At 38.7% G+C, this 24,296-nt stretch overlaps 1 protein-coding gene across 1 annotated transcript; it reads right to left on the bottom strand.

The window, feature by feature from the left end:
• Window positions 1-45: 45 nt before the first annotated feature.
• On the bottom strand, window positions 46-19,906 carry LOC139664060 (atrial natriuretic peptide receptor 1-like). The gene is made up of 8 exons (XM_071542879.1): window positions 19,879-19,906; window positions 15,328-15,566; window positions 10,872-11,006; window positions 4,967-5,141; window positions 3,582-3,680; window positions 1,944-2,035; window positions 907-1,047; window positions 46-318 (listed from the first exon to the last, which is right to left on the bottom strand). The coding sequence occupies exons 1-8, from the start codon at window positions 19,904-19,906 to the stop codon at window positions 46-48; spliced, it is 1,182 nt and encodes a 393-aa protein (XP_071398980.1).
• Between the last annotated feature and the right edge of the window lie 4,390 nt (window positions 19,907-24,296).

The raw sequence follows: 24,296 nt of genomic DNA, 5'->3' as shown, positions 1-24,296 counted from the left end.
GACTGGAGCCCCGAGTCCGGTGCTGCTGCAGGTTTCTCAGTGCAGTTACATGTGGTGGGTGGAGCCAGGCAGCAGGTCGGGTTTGTCCCCGCCGCCAGTCCTTTTCTGCCCGGGTACAGGGCTCTCATCTCCTCCCTGCAGCCCCCCGATCATGGAGCCCAGGGTACCGTAGCTGCCAGCACAAGGCTCCATCTGAGCAGACACACTTAGGCCAGGCTTGTCTGGCCGAGGCCGCGGTGGGGTTTGGTTTAACACGGAGGAGGGAAGGGAGACCGGGGTGGTGGTGTTCTCACTGAGGCTCTGCACTGTCACTAATGACTGGCATAGAGGGAAGCAACATGAGATAAGGATTAACTTAAAAGGGGGTAGTTTTAGCTTTTCCTACAATATCATTATCTTGAGTCTATGAAACACACCTGTAAAGTTTTTTTCAGCAGATTGAAGTTATAGTTATGCAAACATTTGGTGGAGGCAGAGCAGCTCTGGAGGCAGAAATAATCTCATTGGCTGTGTTAAACCTCAATGGGCGGAACCAAAGAACCACCGTTTTTTTGGAGTGTTAGGCTGAGGTTCTTTGGCTCCGCCCATTGAGGTTTGACTCAACCAATAATGAAATGTGACATATGAGGATATGAAGAAAGCAGTATTTTAATTTACAGAACATTGAATAAAAATATGTACAATTTGATAATACACCAAAAATGAACTACTTGCAGTATGAAATAACTGAAATATGATTTAAAAAAAAACAATATATATGCAATATGAGAAAGTATATGGGAATATAAAGAAAACAGATACATTAATTTTCAGCTTTTCTACAAGTGGAGATAACTCCTGCTCAACTGCAAGCAGTGTGGCTTCCTTAATGGCCAACCTTTAGAAATCTGGACCAATTCAACTCACGTTGCCCATTGAGCCTTCGCTGCCTGGCACCACCTTCTTCTTTCTGGCCATGTTGGGATTCCAGTGGCAAACTAGACTGTCATTCTGGACACTATAGTTCTTATGGCCTACCAGCCAGTAGGTGTTCATCTTTCCTTTACCCTGGCAGGTGAAGGAAACACATGGACAAAATGGAGGGGAGAGAAGAATAGTGATACTTGGTTGGGCAAATAAATCACTGAACAGAGAAGTTAGTGTTTGTGTTTTGGCAGAGACTTGGTCATGCAAAAATAACTGGACCATCCAAGAGCATAAAAACAACATATATGAATTATGTGAATAAATTGAGTGATTTTCCATTTCCATTTTTACAGGAGTATGCACAGGTTACACATCCACAGCATAGTTTGCAAGCTAATTTCATGCAAACCTTTGAAATTAAATTCAATTAAACAAAAAATGATATGTGAATTAGTTGCGTTTCCATCAGCTGGGTTGAAGCAAATAAATTGAAAAAACATCCACCAGAAGAATGGAAAAATAACTGATTAATTGTTGGTATCATAGTTGTTAGTGTCAGCATGTTGGCCGTATTTCATGCTTTCTTCTAAATACAAAAACGAATTAATGCACTGTGGTCATACAACCACGTATGATATTCTAATGTACCAATTAATGGTCATACAACCATGATGGAGACTTCTACATGGGAGAGACAGCAGGTATGATGTTGTGGTGGACAGATGTTTTACAGATCAATGTAAAATAGTGAGTGTAAAAAAAACAAAGTTAATTATTGCAATTGCAATTGGATATTTTATCGAATTTGTCCATTTCCATTCAGCTTTTCTTATATGATAAACCATGATTTAAATTAATGAATTTAATTTAAATAAAAAATATTTGCATACAAACCCAGCTTGTGTCATATGTGTAACTGAGGACGATAAACTACAGGCATACTAAGGTTCTCAGTAAAACTGAACGAAGTGTTTAATTGGAGCTCACGGCCAAGTTGGCAGAAAATGAATTTCATCATATGGTTGGAAGCTTCTCACCTTAACCTCAATCTCTCCACGAAGCTGCAGCTCATAGGCATTGTCTTTCATCAGGGCCAGATAGGTGGCTGAACTGGTGTGGATTCTCTGAGCTGACACACACACACACACACACACACAGAGTTTAGTTTAAGACTTATTTATTTAGCTTCTTCATATTCAGCATAGAGGGCTTTCAGGTGACCTATTGCACCCTCTAGTGGTCATATTGGTGGTCCACAGCTCAATCTGATACATCTGATTGATTTTGTGTTTAGATAATGTCAGCTAACTGTTTTGTACATCCGATTTGCACATTAGCTAAGATATCTAGTAGAAGCTAGCATTAGTGGTGGCTAGTATTTGCAAAGTTCAGCCAGGACAACTCACATATTGTAAGATCTAGATTAATACCTTTATAAATGGTTATGACATATCAATAAGTTTGGTTTTGGCAGGACATGCATTAGACTTAGTCACAGAGTACAGACCCCACCCCAGTTTGTTCAGGTTAATTGAGCTGACTCTTCTCAAGCATTGTAGTAGAGACTATGGCTAAAGACAAGACAGTTTACTGTGTTACATTAACCTATAAACCTATCTATCTTATCAGACTATTCACTTATGACATTACTGAGTGGATCAGAAATCTTTTTAGGGTATTTCTCCATACCCTTGTTATTATCTATTTAGACATTATTTGCTTGCAGCCAATTCTCCAACGGGCCTCCATGATGTCACCAGATGTGGTTGCTTTGAGATTTCTGATCCAACTGCAAAACCTCTATACTACTGTATGTACTGAGACAATATTATGGAAAGAAAAGCTTATCAATATTTCTGCCATATTCCTCAAGGTATCAGAAAAAGGTTTCAGAAAATAAATTTAAGACTTTAAGACTTTTTCAAATGCTACCAGCAATTGAGTTTAAGACCAATTTAAAAACCAAAATAAAGAAGCAAAGCTGGCAAAAATAGCCTATTGCTAATTGAATGAAAACTCTGAAACTATAAAAGGGCAGTATAATAAAATGAACACCAGGAAATTCATTGTTAAGGGGCATGAAGTCCAACTGTGTTTAGTAAAATATACAGTATATGTATACTGCAGATTAAATACTAAATACAACCCAATGTGATAGTCGATGAAAAGGTCAAACAAGGACAAAAAACAGTAACAACAGGAATAACATAGGTAATAAAAATCAACTACATAAATGGCTGTTTAAAGTTGTTTTAAGTAGTGATTTTTGGTGTTTAGCCTCAATATTGGGATGGCCAAAACGTCTCGTAACGTAAAATCCAATGACTTTTCTATGACTTCCCATAATTAAGTCGGTGCGCTTCCATGAACTTAAAAAGTTTGTGTTAGTAAGTTTGTTAATGTTGTTTTTCAGTCAGGTTTCCATTACAGTTGGACTGAAAACCACCATATAATGCAATTAATCTGGAAAATAATTTACATTCTACGATATTCCTGTAAAGTGACCTATTAGTAAAATTTCCTGACTTCCACAGAGAATCAAATTCACAGACGTTCCGGTCTGATATACACCTCTCTAAATTCCATAATATGCATGTGGCATGTGTTGGGTGTGAGTGCATGGATGAACGTGTGTGTGTGTGTGTGTGTGTGTGTGTGTGTGTGCGTGCACCTACGCAGGCTGGTAGACTCCATTCTAGAGGCTGTGTTGACAGTATCTCCAAACAGACAGTATCTTGGCATCTTGTAGCCCACTATACCTGCCACACATGGACCTAAAGAGCAAGGAGAATGAGATACTGGCTGCAACTGCCAGAGACTGATGACACAGCCATCAGTCATGCATTCATTAAAATCATCGAGGATAACACATAAAGTTTGCAAAACTTATTTCAATGGGGAGTTCATGTTCCGAAAACAGAGTATGGGACAGAAACTGAGGTTTGAATGCCAGACATATCAGCATCTGCTAAGAAATCATTGAGTCATTAGTATTCATTAGTATTCATTAGTCATTAGTATTGATCAACAACCCCATCGCGTGCCTCAAAGAGAGGACTGACTGTGACTCTTGTTGCAAAGATTCATAGCTGCAAGCATGTAGACTGATCTTTGAGTTAAAGAGAGTGAAGTTTTATTTTGCGCCGCCACGCTTCGATGGTGATGGCAAGAATTGCATGCATGCCGGTATCTTTATTAAAGTGAATTAGTGATGAATCACCCTGATGCATGAATCATCAATCATACATCAATAACAGCCTAATTTTACACATGACCCATGATGATGAAGATACAGAAAAATAGAAATGCATGGCAAAAATACCATATTGTCAATATTTTAGAGACCCCCCAAAATTTCATAAATCATGTTTTCATCATTTTCAATCATGCTCCCCCTGGCTCCCCTGTAGTTTGCAACCTGCCTCTAGTACTTGGACCCACAGACAATATTGGCCGTCTCCCGAGTCAGCTGTCGGTTGAAACGGCGAGCTCCGTTGTTAGGCCTCTTGCTGCTAACAATGAGTCCAAATAGGGTTTGTATAAATATCTCCAAAAAAAGCCATCTGTAGGTTCTACAGGGGAGTTGAGAGTAAACAATGACAATTCCGCCATTACGCACACTTTCACTAATCAGGAAAAGACTGAACTATTTTTCCCTGTTGCAGCACAGACTGCTGTGGGGTGAAAAGTGTGTTATTGGTGGTGTGATCTATTTTTGCGGAAGGTCAGGTCAGATTGTAGTGTTTGGTGAGTGGAAATGGTGCGGGGCTGCTGCTGGCTGGGTGGAAATGGTGCGGGGCTGCTGCTTTCCGGGCCGTGGATATAAATTTGTCGGTCGGTTGCCATATTGTCGCAGGAATGGCTTTTTTGGAGATATTTTTACATAATCCGTTTGGGATGCTTGTTGGCAGCAAGAGGCAAAACAGAGTTCACCATTTCAACCGACACCTGACTCGGGAGTCAATATTCTCTGTGGATCCAAGTACTACAGGTATGTAAGAGCCAAATTACATGTACGTTCAAAGTCGCCAAACTTAGCATTCAAGTGAGCTCCTCTCACCTGTGTGGATGCCGGCTCGGAGCTGCAGCCTCTGGTTGGGCATGTGTGGGATAGCAACCTGTCTGACGGCTGCCACGAGATCCAGGGCCATCTTGGCGATCTCGTCAGCATGTTTGTCCCCGTTCCTCTCAGGTAGGCCGCTCACCACCATGTAGGCATCCCCTATCGTCTCCACCTCAGATTAGGACATCACACAGCTACATCAGAATTTGGCCATTTATTCAGCTGATGCTGTAAATTAGGTACAAAGACTTCTGTAGTCTTGTGAATAGGGCTGGGCAATATGGTTGAAATCAACATCGCGATAATCATACGGATTTTATTTTATATCAATGTACAGTTTATAATGATATGGCTCACGTATACAAAATCACATGTTAAATAATCAAACAAAACAGGAATTTTCAAATAATATTCCAAAATACCTCATTTGGTCAGAGTTTTTAAATAAAATTAGCTTGTTTATGCAGCAGAATTGTGTGTCATGATATCCCAAAATAAAGACAATAAATGATAATATTGAATTATCATCCAGCCCTGCTTGTGAATACAACGCACATTTGCATCTAATAATACTTTTCATAATGGCTATTCACCCTGCATATACTTATATTTTTAGGTTTTTTTTTTAACATTATCTTCATATATATTTATATATAGCACATACTTTATATTTAGTATTCCATATTAAGTAAGCAATCAATACTGATAGTAACATCTGTAAGTATCAACTGTAAGTAAATCCATACATGTTATCCATACTCGCCATGCTTCCCACCCACACAGTCTACTTACTAGTCTACAGGCTGTATATGTCAATATATAACCCCACAATTATTTAGATTCATCAATTTTTTTTATTGCATATTCTATATTCTTTTTTGTGCGTATATTCAATTTCTCTTTTGTCTATGCTGAATCCTATTACTATTTGCTGCTGCAATTTCCTCACAGGGATAAAGTTTCCTCTTACTTAGTATAAGTACATATTACATACATATTCCTATTCATATTTTTAAAACATTGTAAATCATTTCCATTTTGGGCATGACGAATAGTATAAAGTAAAACAATGTGATTCAAACATGTAGTGTAGGGTTGTCACGATACCAAATTTTGAAGATCAATACAATACCAGGAAAATGTTCATGTTAAATGTGAAAACAAAAACAAAAACACACATCTTTGGCATACAAAATAGGATAGCAACTATAACTATTGCTATTCTCTATAACAAAACAATTTTGTTCCCCTTTAAAATAGTTTAAAGGTCATTTGAGGCAGTGAAAAAGAACAATGTAGTACGTCACAGAGAAAGGGAGAGGAAAGAATGAGTGTCTCTCTGTCCTTGTCGCTGTGTGTGTGTGTGTGTGTGTGTATGTGAAAGTGTGTGTGTATGTGTGTTTGTGTGTGTGTGTCTCTCCCTATGTGTGTATGGGGCGTGATTTGTGTCAGCTTACTAGAGCTCCAGTCACTGAAACGCCTACCTGGAACGGCAGCGCTACACCTGAAAATTCATCAGATCCCTGTTGCAAGCCCACAGAAATTAGTATCCATAGTACTTCCAGTTTAACGATGTAGCCTTCAAAATAAAAGCATGGAAAATATGGTTTTATGGTTTGCCAGTTGTCATTTCTCTTTTGCTTAGTTGAATAGGCATACAGTATACTCTAAACGTAGGCTACTTGTATGCTTGTCAGTACACTATCAAATTGCTATACTGTAAGTGTACTACTGTAAGCCAGCAGCATTCTGGCTCCTAACAGAGGGGAATTTTGATTTATGACAGTAAAGACAATGAGCAGAGCAGGCCTTAAGCAGATCATTTTGTCAGGAAAAAGGCTACAATGTACATACATTTCAAATGCCGACCAGAAAATAATGTCAAGTTAATACACGATAAGGTAAGAGAATTAATTCACAATCGTTTATCATTTATTAGGCCGCGGCAGTTCACTTCCTCAAACACTGTAACAACTTACCGATAATGTGTAGCCCCACACACGGGAGAAGGACATTAGTATCATTGAACACAGCACCAAATTGTGATCATCTTACTCCTCACAAGGAAGATCCCCATGAAATCATCCACAACGGGACTCTTTTCCCTTAACGAGGCTGACTATAACCAAGTCATCGGTAAATCTTAAGATGTGTCTATTCTGATGTTTGCTCTGTCAGTCAGTTATTTGTATAAAAAATGTAAAGAAGGGGCAGAGGTGAACCAGTGGATGAATACAATCTATCGGAGATGACGCTATTAACCCTCACACACAGCGGTCTATCTGAGAGGAAGTCCACAATCCAGCCAATAATATTAAAATCAATCATCTAATAGTTTCTCAGGAGGAAAATGCAGCGGCATGGTATTAAAAGCCGAATAAAATAATAAATAATAATAAAAGAATAAAAGCCTGGCATGAGTCTGAGGGCCTGCCATGTAGAGATCATTTAGAAGTGTTACTGCTGCATCTTCTACCCCTCTCCCCACTCTGTAGGCAAACTACAGGTCAAGTTTGTTCTCCACATGCCGTAAACTTTCCTGCTTGGCTATGTCTTTAGCCCTCAAAATAAAAGCGGGACAGCTAAACGTAAAAATATAGATTCAAACTAATTTATTTGTATTAGGCTAAGTCAAAACCAATAAGCAAGAATTCAGATTAATAATTTATGTCATAATTTTAATGAAAAATACAATAATATTCTGCATTTTTAACTAAAAGGGCGACATACATTTTATTGCACAGCACCATTCTCTCTTCTCTGTGGTGTAATCTATGGCTATGCTTCCCCAGTGGGATTTTACTATGCCAGGAAATAGGCGCTATGTCAAACTCAAAGTTCCATTAATTTTCTAATGGTTCTGGGTCCATGTACGTTTTTAACCGTCTGTTTGTTGCAAACCGGCTTGTTTCATGTTTTCTCGTTCTCGTGGCAAACCAAAAAACACTGTGAGAGAATAGGCCTTCAGTTTACTTTTATTTTGAAGGCTACATCCCTAAACCAGAAGTACTACTGACACTAATTGCTGCGGGCTTGCAACAGGCAGGCAGGCAGGCAGACGCTGGTAAGTACATCATTATCAAAGTGATCCTAAGCATGTGAGCGTGTGAGGATTTTTCTCACAGTTTTTCAGGCAGGTGTAGTGTTGGTGTAATGTATGAGTGCAGATCTGCAATGACCCATGTTCAGGACTGGCTTACTAAATCATGTCTCTTATTGAATACCAAAAAAACGGTGTGTATGATGTTTACAAAACAACCAGTAGAGGTGACACATTCTAATGTGTTCCTGAGAGGGGAGGAGCTTGACATTGTAAATGAGTTCAAGTATCTTGGGGTCACGTTGGACTCTACATTAACCTGTAAAAGTCATGTGAAAAAGGTGTCAAACACTGTAAAATTGAATTTACAAAATTTTAAGCAAATCAGGCCATTTCTGGCAGTTAATGCTGCCAGGATGTTTTTACACTCAATGATTTTTTCACACATCGAGTACTGTTTCACTAACTGGTCACTTACAGGTGTAACGACACTTAAAACAATAGAAGAAAGCCATAAAAGTTTTTGATAAAGAAACACTCTCAGTTCATCATTGTAACATTCTGGAAAAATATAATTTGTTGAGCTTTGAAAATTTCAAATATGCTTGTTTAATGTATAAGGCTTTGCATGGGCTTGCCCCACCTCCTTTAAATGAATTATTTAAACAGAGGGCTGACAGTGGCATTGGCACCAGGGCCACCACTAGAGGGGACTGTGAGGTGCCACATAAGCACACCACATTTGGACAAACTGTGCTGTCAGTAAAGGGAAGTAAATATTGGAATGGCCTACCACTTGCAATAAGGGAGTGCCCTACATATCCCACTTTTAAGACCCATCTCAAACAATGGCTCAAGGCAGACCAGAACTGTGATCACTTTTAACCTGACATTTTGTACAATGTATTTTGTCTTTTTCTACTTGTGTATTTGTATATTTGTATTTTGTCACTTGTAATGTTTCTGTTTTTGTTACCCGCCTAGGGACTATGGATGTAAATTAGCATTTTCGCTAACCCCGGCATGTTTACATCTTGTATTTTTATACTGATGTTTATTAACATGCTCTGTCCCTATCAAATAAACAAATAGATAATAAATAAATAAATAGTCCGCTGACACAAATCACGCCCCATACTGTGTGTGCCTGTGTGTGCCTGAGCGCGCTGCTGAATACAGGCTCCTGTTTCCTTTCATTTTTTCCCGCCGTTCAGCAAGGCTGTTGTGGAATGTATGGTGCACCGGATATTGACATTGTTTTCAAAAATTCAGAATCGATACTTAAAGAAAAATCGATACGTATGACAACACTATTGTAGTGCTATGTGAGATGAGGTATGAATGCAGACACCATCAGCTTTCAAATACAATAGAGGAAGGAGTAGCCTAGATTAGACTAGAATAAAATAGCAACCAATTACTTTTTCAGGTGATTTCAACCAGTTATATGAATCACTGTTATAATCAAGACAGTATTTGAGCCAATGGTTAAATTAAAGTAGAGGCACGTCCACCTTTTCCACCTGAACAAGGCTTAGTGTGGGCCTACTTTAAGTTTTGCAGTATTTGAATCAATCCCACCGTTGACTTTGAGGATGCACTACTAAAGGAGAAAAGCTTCTGCCCATAGACTTATTATTAAGTCTTCTAGACAGCTACACTGAGAAAAAAATGTCTGAAAATTTGAAAAGGTGCACACTGTCCTAACCATGTGAGTAGAGTAGAAGAGCATTTTGATTAAAGAAGAGAAATTACAACAATTTGGCCCCATCGTACGTTCCAAAGCAGCGGTTGTTACGGTGCCTGCCTCAGTCCCCTCCACCTCAGCTTCAGCCCCAGTCTAAAGGCTCAATTATGCTCAACGTTAAATACGTATACGGAGCCTTCTGTCCGTACTCTGCGTTCATTTCGTCCATATTTGTGCACGTTTTCTGAAAGCTTACGGATACGGACGAAACAGACCCGACGAAGACATTTCAAAAATGGCGGAACTCTTTGAGGAGAGGTTGTGCGAGTTGGTGAGAAATTACGAACGTATCTATGACGTTACCTCGCCCGGGCACAGGGGCAAACAATTGATACAGTGAGAGGAAATTGGACGGGAATTGAATGTGAGTTGGACGGCAGCGAAGGAAAAGTGGAAGTCCGTGCGAGACCAACATTGTTTGTTGTTCACAACAAACATGGCGACGGTGGCCAGAAACTTTTGAGACTCTACTGCCCTCTAGTGGATGTATTGCTTAACATCCATGCCAACGTAAAGGACGCACGGAAGTATGTGGGCAGTGACGGTTACATCGTTTGAAATGGACGTATACATTTATTTTCGTACGTAAAGGGAACATAAATGAGCCTTAACCTGTCTCCCAGTGTTTTCCCCTGTGTGCCTTTGTGTGTGTGTGGGTGCTTGATTGAGTGAGTGATTGTATTCAGGTTTGCTGGAGTCAGGCTCCCGGTCTCCACAGCTGCGCTGCATCCTAATCAGCCCTCTTCATAAGCCACGCTTCACATGTTCCTGCAGTTCCGCCTGCCCAGCCTGACTCCAGCCCCTGCCCCTTGGATCCCTCGTGTCTCATCGTGTCCTCGTCTGTTCACCCTACCTCAGCCTTCCTTCCCCCCACCTCAGCCACGCCATCCACAATCCAAGCCTGCTCAGCTCTCCTCTCCATTCCCCTCATCACCATCCCCACATCATCATCTACAATAAACTACCTTCTAACCTTATCCCTGCCTCCCTGTGTCTCTTGGGTTCCCTGTCCTGCAATCTAACAGTGGTATTGACTATTGTTGAAGTAAAATTTACAAGCAAAGGCAATGTGTGGGACTTTTATTTTTCACATTTGTTTTTCATGTTGTTACTACCTTGTACACATCGTAGGAGTCGATGCGCGTGTCGAAGCACATGTAGAGGTTGTTCAGCATCTCCACCACTTGCAGAGGAGTACATGAAGCGGAGATGGAGGTGAAGCCCACAATGTCAGAGAAAAAAATGGTAACCTGGGAAAACCAGAGAATGGAGACTATCAGTACAGAAAATGATTTGTTTAGCTGGACAAAATTGGGTAAAAATACAGCATCTTGAAAAATTAGTTGCTTGCTACAAAACTCAGCAAATGTATCAAAGAAATTACAAAAGGCAGGTGGTGACAACAAATATGTTGTATTTCACAAGTTTGTATTTCGACAATACAGAAAATACATCTATGAAACCGCAACAACTACAAATTAATGTATAAGCAAGCATGTAATTAGTGATAATCTGCTACCAAATGGTAGCCTAGGCCTTTACTTATTTAGATTGTGCAGTCACTAATAAGGATTTTCATGAATAGGCCTAACCAGTGATCTGTTATGTGAAACATCAGTCAATGTTATCAAATTACAAGATTAATTTTGGTACAGATAAGAATGGCGATGACGCGGCAAAAAGGCAACGCCCTCAAAAGTGCGGTAAGTGTGAAATTCTATTCATTTTCTATGAGCAAAACAATAAATCGACATTTTCTGTGTTTGCTTTTTCTGTGGTCTAATAATTTATGTGAAATGTTCAGTGTTGGCCAAGCTACTTGGAAAATGTAGTGAGCTAAGCTACCAGTTACTCTACATTAAATGAAGCTCCACTACATTTAAGCTATCCCCCAGAGAAATGTAGCTAGCTAAGCTACGAGCAACATGGCAAAAGCAGTTTGCAGTTTTGTTTTTTGTTTTTTTTTGTTTTTTTACATTGAACCAACTTCATGCCAAATCAATGTTATGTCAGTGATCAAGAAAAACTGTCAGTCAAACAAATAGGCGGGCAAAAAAATGTTCAGTAAGGATTGGTATGTGATGTCACTGTCATACAGAAGTGCTCCGCTACTTGTAGCGATGCTACTGCCCAACACTGGAAATGTGTATGGTGTAAATAATTTGTCGTTACCTTTTCACAGTTGTCAAACAACAGCAAGATCATTAAAAAAAAATTCTTGAAGTGTCAAAATGCTAACGTGACTCCTCTCTTGAATGGAAGTTTGCACGGAAGTTTGCTAGCTTGTTAGCATTTTGCGACTTCCAGATAATTCAGTTATAATGGTCATGCAGTTGTTTAACAGATGTGAAAAGGTTATGGGCGATTAACAACACCACATACGTTTCACATAAATTATCACAGAAAGAGCAACCACAGAAAATGTTGATTTTGTTGTTTTGTTCAAAGAAATTGAATAGGGTTTTGCACTTGTACCACACCTTGTAGGCATGGCCCATTTGAAACGTCGCGCCATTCTTATCTATGGGGTGTAACATTTTTCTTAGTATCTTGGTGGAAAAATGTTATCTTTTAAATTTACCGTGTCAAATAGCATCATGTAGACATTTTGTGCTTGCTGGGTTCAAGAGTTAAACTGTTTGAAAAATTTGTTTGACCCTACCGACTGACTGACAGAGTGACTTATACTAGCTGTTGGTCACAGCTAATAAGATGGAAGCTACTATGAGTAAACTTGACAGTGTCTTACTGGGCAACTTGTACGGGGTACATGGAGGCCTAACTTATGGAAGGATTATACAGTATGTTGTTTAACAGTGATATTATCCATAGTACATCTTAATTGCAACTATTTACCAACTTTGTGAATAGTCCATTGCAACGTCACATTTTTGAAGTTGAAAAGTATCTCACATCATTTTGTCGCTGATATACAATGCCCTCCTCAATTATTGGCACCCTTGATAAAGATGCTGTCACTGCTGAACTGTGCATAGATTGAAACTTGATATTTAGAGATGTGGTGTTGGGGGCCTGTGCCCCAGTAGTGCTTTAAGTCTAGTCTAATGTCTCTGATTCAACCTATGGCCAGTTCATGAATGCATCTACACACCCGGTTTCTGGTAGCTCTTTCCCTGGCGAAATCCTCTGCCGCACAGGAAGTGATGCATTTTACATTTCCAGTTTGTTTGGAATAAGCAGAAGACGGACTGGGTAGTTAGCATGAGCAGGAATAGCCACCATGGCTGAACAGACAAAGAAAAGAGTGCCACCTACAGAAACTCAAACTGCATCAACAGAAAATCCAAGGAGGTGATGCTGTGGTGAAGTGCAGTGCAGAAACACCACAGCAATGAACACTTAGCACCAAAGATGGAGACTAAATAAAAAATACAAGGATCTTGCAGATTACCTGTTTGGTACAAATCTATTTAAAGGAATAGTTCACCCAAAAATGAAAATTCTGTCATCATGTACTCACCCTCATGCCAGTTGAAACACAGGTGAAGTTTGTCCATATAACACACAGGGAGGCTGCAGCACAACTCCATAGCAGCCTTCTCCAAAACAACTGAAGTCAGTGTGGACCAGTTCTTCAGAGTTCCAAAAAGACCTACAGTATATTTACACCATCAGTGCAAATCTTAACTACAGCTGATTGATTTGCAACAAATAATGGTGTATAGGTCTTTCTATTCACAGTGTGATTGTTTGGCTGTTTCTGTTTTGGAACTCTAAAGAACAGGTCCCCATTGACTTCAGTTGTTTTGGAGAAGGCTGCTACAAAGTTGTGCTGGCAACCTCCCTGTGTGTTATGTGGACTAACAAATTTCACCTGTGTTTCATTTGGCATGAGGGTGAGTAGATGATGATAGAATCTTCATTTTTGGGTGAACTATTCCTTTAACATAAAATTTTAGATGCACAATAGCTAATCTTACTATGCTTCTACATTTTCTTGCCAGAATACTCCAGTGCCCAGACTCCAAATCTGTATAAAAATGAGGCCACAATCCTATTCAGTAATAACCCAAGCAGAGTGCTTTTGGTACAGCTGCTTCAAACCTCTTCAATAAGCCAGACGCAATTTTCACCCGTATAACCTGTTTTATCTCCTGATGAATATGGAATAGGGCAATTATAGGTAATTACGCCAACAATAGCAACAAAGACAGCAAACACACATGTTCATTCAGCATGTTGGCAGATCTTGCCATGGTAGCTTATTGCAGCAATACCATTTCTTAACATCATAAGCTCTACGTGTTTGTTTGGTTAAATGTTAAAAGTGAACGGGGAGGAGCATCAACGGGAAAGGTTATTATATTGGCTGCCTTAAAAAATATGGTTGGTTGCCATTGTGTTTGCTTTTAAGGGTAGTAAGTTGTAATACAGTACAAAAGAGGAAAACAACAGAATGAAGCATAGGTTTCATGATGGTGGTTCACTTCAAAATTGTGCTTGTTACTTTTCAAAATGCTAAATATTACAAGCAGTTTTTCTCTCTCACCTTTTACACCCAAATGCTTTTGGTTATTCTATATACTATATATACTATATACTTGGTTATTCTATATACTATATATACTATATACTTGGTTATTCTATATACTATATATACTATATACTTAGTTATTCACTATACCTTTATCCCATGTGTATTCCCTTATCACATGTGCAATAAATATGCTTACTTTGCACATTACATAAAAACACAAATATATTTGCTCTCTCCTTGCACACCCATTGTTTCTGCCACCATTCATCCTTTTTATTTAGATTGGGATTGACCTTTTTGTATTTATATTGTATCAGTGTTATCATTGTGTTTTTATTGTGCCTTGCTGAGTTTCCCTCGTGGACAATAAAAGTGAACTGACATGTGAACTACATCAGCAGCAGCTGTTGTGGGGCTGGATTAAGCACGAAGATACCTATACCGACTCTAGAGTCATGTTGATGATTTTTTTTAGTGTGTAACAACCTTTTTAAACTATGACAATTTAATAAATCAACAGTGGCACCGTCTCTCTACTTTATTGCTTCCTTCCTGCCAAAACTTCTTCTCTGTCTAACCAATCACAGAAATAGGCTGTGGAAAAAGTCTCTTCTTTCAAGTTAAATATCACTTTTACCTTATCTTGTAATTCTTTTTCTTCCAGTCCCTGTAAATGCATGATAGTGCACATAGTTTTATCCAATTCCGGACACTCAATTCAGTTCAGGTCAACTTTGATATTAACTCTTCCCCAAACTTGTGATTTTTATGCATGTATATCATTTTAGAGCATCATCTGCCTTGTTAAACTTGAATATTATATTATTTATACTAGGCTAGTGATAATTTGTCTGGGCTTGTACAGTGAAATTTATACAGTGGACCAGTGCCCAAAATCCTTAAGTTCCACCAATGCTCCTGATCATCTGGGGCATTTTTTGCCCCCTCATTTTTATTTTCACAAGTATGTTATGAATTTACAAGGGCTTTTTTGCTAATTTATGACCTTGCTGTAAATACAAGAGTTAAATATACTTTATATACCTGCTTATACTCTTGACTACTGTACAAACCTTTTCATAGCTCTCTGCTTCTACATGTTTCTGCTGGCGGAGCTGCTTGGCCACTGTCTTGGGTAGCATTTGGTGCAGGAGATCCTCAGCCAGCCGTCTCTGGCGCTTCAGGTCCATGGTTCTCTCCCTCAGGCTGAGGGCGTAGTTCTGTATCCACTCGGTCATCTGCTTGAAGGAAACCATCACCACTGGGTAGATGAGGCAGGCCATGGCCAGCAGACAGATCCTCATACTGAGTCCTGATGACACAGATCGAGATGCCAGCCTGAGAGCTGGAACTGCCTGGGCAAACAGGCACTGTAGAGTGTCTCTCAGAGCTTGAATGCCTGTGTGAGACCCAGAGAGAGTTTCTGTTCCCACTCCAGTGATCTGCCACAAACCTGAATCTAAAATATAACCATGTTTCACACGGTGGGTTAAGTTTGACTTTAGGTCTATGTTCTCCAACCAGCAGTCGTGTAGTCGTTCAGCCATGACCCTGGCAAAGCCAAGGTGGCTTAGTATGTGTGTCCACTTGTACTGGAAGTCAGCTTGAATTGCAATGTGAGGGAAGTCATTCAGCTGGTGGTTGAGCTCTATGAATGTTACCAGAAGTCTTGCAGACAGCACATCTCTCCAGTCTGAATACTGTTTGACCTTAATTACATTCTCTTCCACGGTCCCCCAGCAGATGTCAAGAAGTCTTTGGATGGCTAAGGAGAAAACAGAGGTACCATTTTCATCCGTGCCATCTGTTTCCCATGTAGCATTTAGAAATTCTCGAAAATTTTGCCTCATCTCCTGACAAAAGCCTGCCAATTCGACACTGCAAGAGAGCCCCTGGCTGTTGCTGTGACCCGTCATGTCACTGCAGACACGACTCAACACAGGCAGCATGACCTCTGAAAAACGAGTTGCCTCGAATGTCTCATTACCCATATCTTTGGTCCACAGAGTTCTCATCTTTTGAAGTTCACTGACGAGTTGCAGAATAGCCTTCGTCCGACATGAGGCCAGATCGTCATAAGCAGCCTCTGTGCTGTGCAACAGGTCAAAGTTGGAACTGAGGTCGATAGATACAGAACCAAGCAGGGCCAGGAAAGAGAGAAGGCAAGCTGTCAGAATCCGACGAACAGTGCGACTACTGCCAGAGAGGGAGAATATGGAAGACCTGCAACAGATGAATACAACAGGTGAGAAACTGGAGGAGGCTTAAATGAAACTACAATAGGTCTGAATACATATAACTACCACGATTGCTTTGACTTTAAGGACAAATCCACCCTGAGATACCCTTACACTGTTAGATATCACCAATCGGTGATGTTCAATGCATTCCAGGAGTTATTTTGTGATGAAGTGTAATTCACTTTTTGGAGTACCCACTTTCCCTCAACCTGCCTCGTCTACTTCTACTTCAGTGAGTGATTTTCTACACATGCGTGACTGTCTCTGACTCCCCATTGTTGACACGTGTATGCGCTTAAGTCCCTTTGTGTAGGCCATCAATATAACTAATCTACATTTATCCTTGAGCTGTCGTTTGTTTATTTGGAAAACTGCAGACGAGAGGTAAGCTATCATCATTTCACTTATCATTTGGTGTGTCCTTGCTTGTATGTACGGATGGATGTATTAAGGCAGTGATTCTCAACCTTTTTCATATCAAGGACCCATAATTTAGTCCACATTAGAGCCACGGACCCCCATTTGATGAGATTTTTTCTCTCGGACCCAAATTGGAGAACATTATTATTGTCAGATGTGATTTTGTCCAGAATTCCATGACTATCTGTATTGTAGGTAGAGAGATAACAGAGAAACTATGATCAAAACAGTCATTCTTCTACATTCTCTAATTGTGTTCACTTCTTGTAAATGAAATAATGCTGAAGTTTAACAATTCATCAATTTGCCTGGGACCACCTGGAACCTCCCGAAGGACCGCTGGCGGTCCCCGGACCCCACGTTGAGAACCACTGCATTAAGGTATGGATGACATTAAGGTTCATAGTTTATATAGTAGTAGCCAATGCACAAGTCTAGCTCTTGTTTTTGCCGAACCGCTGAGTGACTGACTCCCCATTGTTGAAATGCGCATTTGAAATCTGAAATGGATTGTACTGAGTCTGCTATATGTGTAGATTTAGCAGCTGTTTCTAATGGTACAGTGCATTGCCCCAGAGCCTGAAAATGCAGCCCTATGTCTCGTTGACCCATTTATGGACAAAAAGCCATGGGTCAAATGTTTCAGTTCCTGACAGACAATGTTCCCAACAGCCTGCATTCGCAATCCGGCTCAACTAGGCTTGCATAGTCTTGTGTTTGTTTTTCGGGTCCAGCACACCGACCCTACCAACCAACCGACAGAGCAGCTAAAAAGCTGCAGCGAGTAATTTATTTTTCATTTCCTTGACCTTTCATCCCCGGTGTGAGAGAGGGGTCAGCCCATCCAGCTTTCATGTGAATATGCAAGTCATTTTTATCCCTTTATTCCATCTATTATGTAGTATAAACATTCATTTCAATCCATACTTGTTCACTCTGTGTAGGCCCAAGGAGACACTGACCAAGATTGTGTTTGTCTTTTGCTTTTCCATATTAACCTGAAATGTTTTCATTGCACACACAAGCAGACAAGGTTGGGGAACAGTAGTGTAATCACGAAGGCCGAAGGAGAGAGGGCAGTTTATTCACCATTTATTTAGACAAGGGTAAAGTAAAGAGGGAGACAGAGTAGGAAAAGCTTGGCTGAGATTTCCTAGAAGAAAAAGAGGAAGAAGAAGAAGAAGAAGAAGAAGAAGAAGAAGAAGAAGAAGAAGAAGAAGGGTAACACTTTATAATAACCATCATTAATAAATGGTAAATTGATAGTTAATTAAACTTTAGTTAATAGTTATTTTACTGTTAACAAACAATGAAATGATCATTAATAATGTTTACTAATTATTAGTAATGCTATAATTTATGTTATTTTATCATTAGTTTGTGTAATATAAAATAATTTGTTTATAAATTATATATTGTATCATAGCTTTTTACCCTTTTTACCGTCTCTTATCAGCTATGATACAATATATCATTTATAAACAAATAATTTTATATTACACAAACTAAAGTTTAATTAACTATCAATTTACCATTTATTAATGATGGTTATTATAAAGTGTTACCAGAAGAAGAAGAAGAAGAAGAAGAAGAAGAAGAAGAAGAAGAAGAAGAAGAAGAAGAAGAAGAAGAAGAAGCTGTTAGGGTTAGTCAGACTAACAGGGCTGAACCCAACACCCCACCCCAAGGAAAGGAATATTTTTTATTTTAGTCAATTTTCAATGGATTTGTGTTTTCAATGTCCTTTTGATAAAAAAAAAAATGTAAATAATTTTTTTGAAATCAGTCTCCTGCTGGTTTATTATTTTAATTGAAGACCATGTCAAATGCAGCATCACTTAGCCTTGATGTTCCAGGCTCACAGGAGCTGAAATTGGCATGATGTCACCATACAATCCGATTAAGCTAATTTTATATAATCAACCAAAAAGATGTCTGAAATTAAAGTTCAACTGTGTTGATTTTTGTGTCTGTTTTTAGCCCATTTTCAATGTTGTATTAATGTTAGATCAATGAGCAATGAGATGTTGAATCAATGTTACTGTATATCTCACTGTTGATTCAATGTAACTAACACTGAAACATTTATAGGTTGATTTAATGCCAGTTTGCTGGGCTACTGTGTACCAGTGTTGTAGTGGTATATAAAAAGGTGGGTAAATTATGACCTCCTGTCGGTCATCATCATAAGGCAACAAAAAACAATCATTCTTTTGGAAAACAATCATTTGTTTTTCCTTAAAAGACCCCATCTTCATATAACTTGCATTAGTTTGACACTACTTACAATAAGGGTCACTAAGTTAAGGGTCAGTTAATGCTTAATAAGGGTTAGTTAATGCTTAATAAGCATTAACTAACCCTTAATTAACAGTTAACTAATGTGTAATTTACTAGTGGTGTTCATGTTAACTAAGGTATTAATTTCTACATTATTTAATAGTTGATAAAGATGACTATTAAATAATGTATAAATTAATACCTTAGTTAACATGACCACCATTAGTAAATGATTACCAGACACATTAGTTAACTATTAATTAAGGGTTAGTTAATGCTTAATAAGCATAAATTTAGTGACCCTTATTGTAAAGTCTTACCTCTACTTACTATGAGGTATACTAGGAATTTAAGAGGTAAATATTTACGTAAGCTTAAAAAGGTGGTAAACTCCATTCCTGCAAATAAAAGGTGGGTAAACTATATCCCTGCTGTGTACCATATACATAAGTGCTGTAGTGGTAAATGACAAGGAGAGTAAACTAAGGAACTCAACTCAAACTAAACTCATAAGGAAAACAACTCAAAAATATCACAATCATGACTTTATGGCTGGTTTCCTTTAAAAGGCCGCATCCTCATATAAGTTACTACTTGCCAAGATGTATATTCTGAATTTCATGTCATATGTATATATATAATATGACACTGACATAATACTGCTGTAGAAAACTCCTTTCTTACCTGCAGAGGTGACAGTCGCTGTCCGCATCTTGCTGCGCTCTCGGAGCGACTCTCCTCTTTTTGATAAATGTTCTTTTCAGAGAAGCCGAGGACAAGGTCCCAGATGCAAAACACTCTTTTTTCATCAACTCCAGCGATGACATGAGACTTTTGGGCAACAGTAAGGTTAAAATCTCAAATGGTGTATTTATCAATCAATCATTGCCAAATACAGAATCGGAAAGCTGTCCCGTTGTTGGCAAGTCCTCGGCAGTATCAAGTCAGCGCTTGTGTTCCGCCGGCTTAAATAAGAATAAGACTTCCGGTCCGATTTTTTCAGAATAAAAGCATAATTTCTACAAATCCAAATTCAGAATCAGAATCAAAAATACTTTATTGATCCCCGAGGGGAAATTGGGTTACGTTGCAGTTGCTCACATTCTAGAAGATGAATATATATAAACATAGAGAAATTATAAGAAAAATAGAAATAAGAAAATAAGAAATATGTAAAATATGTGCATTATACTACAATATATAACAATAATAATATAGAAATAAGAGAAATAAGAATTATGCACAAATATGTGCATCATACTACAATATATAAAACAGTGTAAATAATTAAATAATTAAATAATTATTGCACAGTTGAATTATTGCACAAAATTATTACCAGAGAACACAACACTGAAATATTGACTAAAAAACGTCTTTTTGCACAAAAAAAAACAAATAAACAACAAAATGCAACTATATAATCTGTACAATGTTTTTCCATGATACGAATTGCTGTAATAATTTAGTTTAAAGTTCCCCTCTACAATTAAACAGAGATTTGGCATTTTTGGACTATATAGGATTAAACACTACAGGTCACACTACACAGGTCACTGTGTAGCACTAACATCAAAGTGCTGCAGCCCTCTAACTGGCCCGAAGGAAAACACTGACATTGTCAAAACTGTTGGTGAACTGAGACCACCAAAAGAGCTGAAACCCCTCCTTCAAGCAGTGAACACACTGGTCATCTCCACAGCTGAGTCTCATTTAATGTGTTTTGTGGGGTTTTGAATGACAATTAATTTGCTCTCTGAACATTGTAGTAGTTGAAAATTGTAATAAATAAATTCCCAACAGAGTCAAAAGTGCCATGAGTATTAAGTTACATTAAGTTACACTTGATTGATCCTTGTGAGGAAATTTGTACTCTGCATTCGAGTGATAGTAAGCCTTTTATTTTGAAGGTTGTAATCGGAAGTCCTATGAGTGATTCTGGCTGGCTTGACACTGGTCGGCAAACACACCAAGGGGTTTGTACGGTCTGCTGCGCGAACAAAAAGGAGAAAGCCGAGACATAGTTTGGATATGAATCAGTTGGTAACTTTGTGTCTCCTTATCTAACGGGTGGGTCCTTTAGTTGAATAGTTATCGGTGTTGGAAAACGCAGGCTAGCTCCTCGCCGTTTTGGCGGAGTGAGTGTAAATGAAAGCGTTGTTTGGAGTCGTTGAACAAAGAGCTTTTCTTCCCTCTACCATTGTCACCGAACACAGCGCCTGTTTTCTAACTGATTCAAAGCTGTTTTTGGACTGTAAAAGTAAGCTAACTATTCACAAGTTTCTGTGTTTCCACAAAACGCTATTTAAACTTCGTCTTTGACTGCTGTGTAGTTTAATTAATCTGCACATGCAACCAGCAGCAACATCCCAGTCACCTTTGGGAAGGCTAACGTTAATTGATTTTATGTTATTTACATGGCATTTATATTAGCCGGCAGGGTAATTAATGGGTTCAATACCAATATTCTCCACTTAAATTGCATTTTCAAAGTAAAACAGAAAGGGAAAACGTATGTGGATTTGTCGGCGACTTTGTATTTCGAGGTTGCATATCTCACAAAGTTAACATTACGTACCAGACTGCCATGTTTTAAATGCCAACTAATAAACAACATAAATATCAGCTATATGGCAGAAACGTTGATGTCTTATGTAACTTGAAGACCATAGTTTGACAAGAAAACTAATTCCCATTAAGCTCTAGTGGTTCATTTTCTACACTAGTCATACAAAAGTAAGGTCCACGTTAGCCCAATACGCACCGTCCTCTCATGTACGCCAAACTCCATTCTGAAATCTGGCAATTTAACGTTGCCTTGCTTTTTGGCACAAGTAGACAGCCCATAAAATATGACTCAGTGCCTCTCCTGAGTCCATACGAGCCACTCTTTAAATTCGGCAGACATAACCCACTGAGCATCCATTTATTTCAATAAAATCTCAACTGGTTCCCACTGCGCGTCACCGCCCACCACGGTGCATTTTGGTAGAAGACGATTGGGAGAGTAACACACGAACCAGTTCTAAGAAGCGAAATGTATTTGAATAAGTGCTGCCTGGTGGATTATATGTATGCCGACTTGAAGAGAACTGCCCTTACTCATAGTTTATGCAGTATATTAGAACATTAAACCGCCGTGTCTTTGAATGGAGTTTGCATTGTGTGCTCTACCTATAAGGACAACAGCAGCATGGGGACTAGGTCCACACATGGCTAGCATGTTCAATTTGCCACGGTTGTTGTCTGGGCAGGTGAGGGGCGGCCTCGGCTCCAGTCATGACCTCTGGGAATGGGAACACTGGCAGCACTCAGCACAATGGAGAGAGCAAACCGGCCCAGGCCTTATAGTAGAGGAACTAAGGCCCCTAAAAGTTGAGATACCCCTACCCGAGGTAGAACAAAGCACAACCATGTTTTTTCATAACTTTAATATGTCTAGTTTTTGAAATGGATGGTTGTATAAAAATATTTTACTGCAAAATTAGTTTATTTGGTTGATGTTTGGATCCTCCCCAAAACCGAAAATAGTGAAAATTTAGGCTTCTCCAAAAGGGACAGAATCTGCTTTATCACATGTATCTCTGGAAATAATGATCAGAATGTCACCAAATTTGGACTGGATGTTCACAGACAGTTATTGCATACAATAAAGCAAAGATTTCATCAATACCTTAGTCCATCTTTGAAATGTATACACTTAAACACAAATGAATTATAGGCGGAAATTGAATAGGAAATTAAAAATCCAAAAGGTATGTATATATATGTCTGCCATTATTAAAATAAGGAGACCAATCACCAAAAAATTTCATTTATATGTACCAAAGACTGTTATCTTATCATAAAAGTAGGTTATTTGACTATTCACTTCACCCTCTGATGTCACCAGCCCCTAACAGGTAACTAGTGCAGCCAGCACTTAAAACAGACAAATACAATGGGGCCCTATTGGTGTAAATGTGTGTGTGAGAAGGACACAAACCATAGATTAAAGCCAAAAACTACATACATTTAATGCAAACAGGTTCAATAGACATTTCTTTATCATTTTAAATACACTCTTTCTATATATTTTAATGTTTTCTTTGAACAACAATGACAATATACTGCATGATGATAATATGAGCCAACAGGCTGCATGACACAATATTTTCCAAATGATTTAACTGAAAATTTTGACTGAATGAATTGGAAAAATCAAAGATGAATCATAGATTGGCATAATCAATTATATACAGTATAGATATACACTGGGGTCCTCCTAACAGATGCCCTAACAGAATTGTGGATGACGGCATAGTTGCACCCTAGAACTTAAAATGTTGGGTCACATTGTATATCTATACTGTATATAATTGATTATTCATTTAGGATCCAATTTATCATTCATCTTTGATTTTTCCAATTCATTCAGTCAAAATTTTCAGTTAAATCATTTGGAAAATATTGTGTCATGCAGCCTGTTGGCTCATATTATCATCATACAGTATATTGTGGTACAAATGCAGAAAATGAGAAAAGATATCAAGCAGATTTGGAAGTCTGGCTCCGCTCTCTGCCACGCTAGAAGTGTGATCTGAGTTCGAGTTTTATGCTAGTTTAACCACGCTAGTTTCAGAGCGTCTTTTTAACGGTCAGCTGTTAACTGAGAGGAACATTGTGGAGAGAAACACATATCAGACATGGAGATCAGCGGTGAGGTGGACACTGAAACTGAACTTAAAGTCGAGATGAAATGAAAAATGCATTTTTAACACTTTTAGATCACATCCCCAGTCGTATTGTGCACCTACTTAACAATATGTGCCAAAAAAAAAAAAAAAAAATCAATTTCTTTGTATTCTTATATCAAAATCCAATCATGTTTTCTTCCTGTAAAACAAAATATGCCGTGTGCTTACGTAAGCATGAACCAACCAATTTCAACCAATAATATCATGACATACACCCATCAATCATTCTTCAACCTCTAGCTAGCCACACCGTCATATAAAACCGCACTTCACTGTTTCTGGGTCGTAGCTGACAGAGCAATATGGAGAGAGAGAGGAAGAGATGTGTGTTTGGATATCAGTGGGGAAAAACCTTGTTTTCATTTC

The sequence above is a fragment of the Centroberyx affinis genome, unplaced genomic scaffold, assembly GCF_046629955.1.
Source record: "Centroberyx affinis isolate AG114_WGS23_722 - 3 ecotype Tasmania unplaced genomic scaffold, CSIRO-AGI_Caff_v1 ptg004202l_1, whole genome shotgun sequence".
In the NCBI taxonomy this organism is placed as follows: Eukaryota; Metazoa; Chordata; class Actinopteri; order Beryciformes; family Berycidae; genus Centroberyx; species Centroberyx affinis.
The sequence above is the reverse complement of the archived record's forward strand: the minus strand, read 5'-3'. Positions and strand labels throughout refer to the sequence as shown.

Coding starts and splice junctions, on each gene's coding strand:
- LOC139664060 (XM_071542879.1), bottom strand. CDS start 19,906: ATGCGGACAGCGACTGTCACCTCTGCAG. Junction 15,567..19,878: donor AGCGACTGTCACCTCTGCAG/GTAAGAAAGGAG, acceptor CTGTGTCATCAG/GACTCAGTATGAGGATCTGT. Junction 3,681..4,966: donor CCGAGCCGGCATCCACACAG/GTGAGAGGAGCT, acceptor CTTGCTCTTTAG/GTCCATGTGTGGCAGGTATA.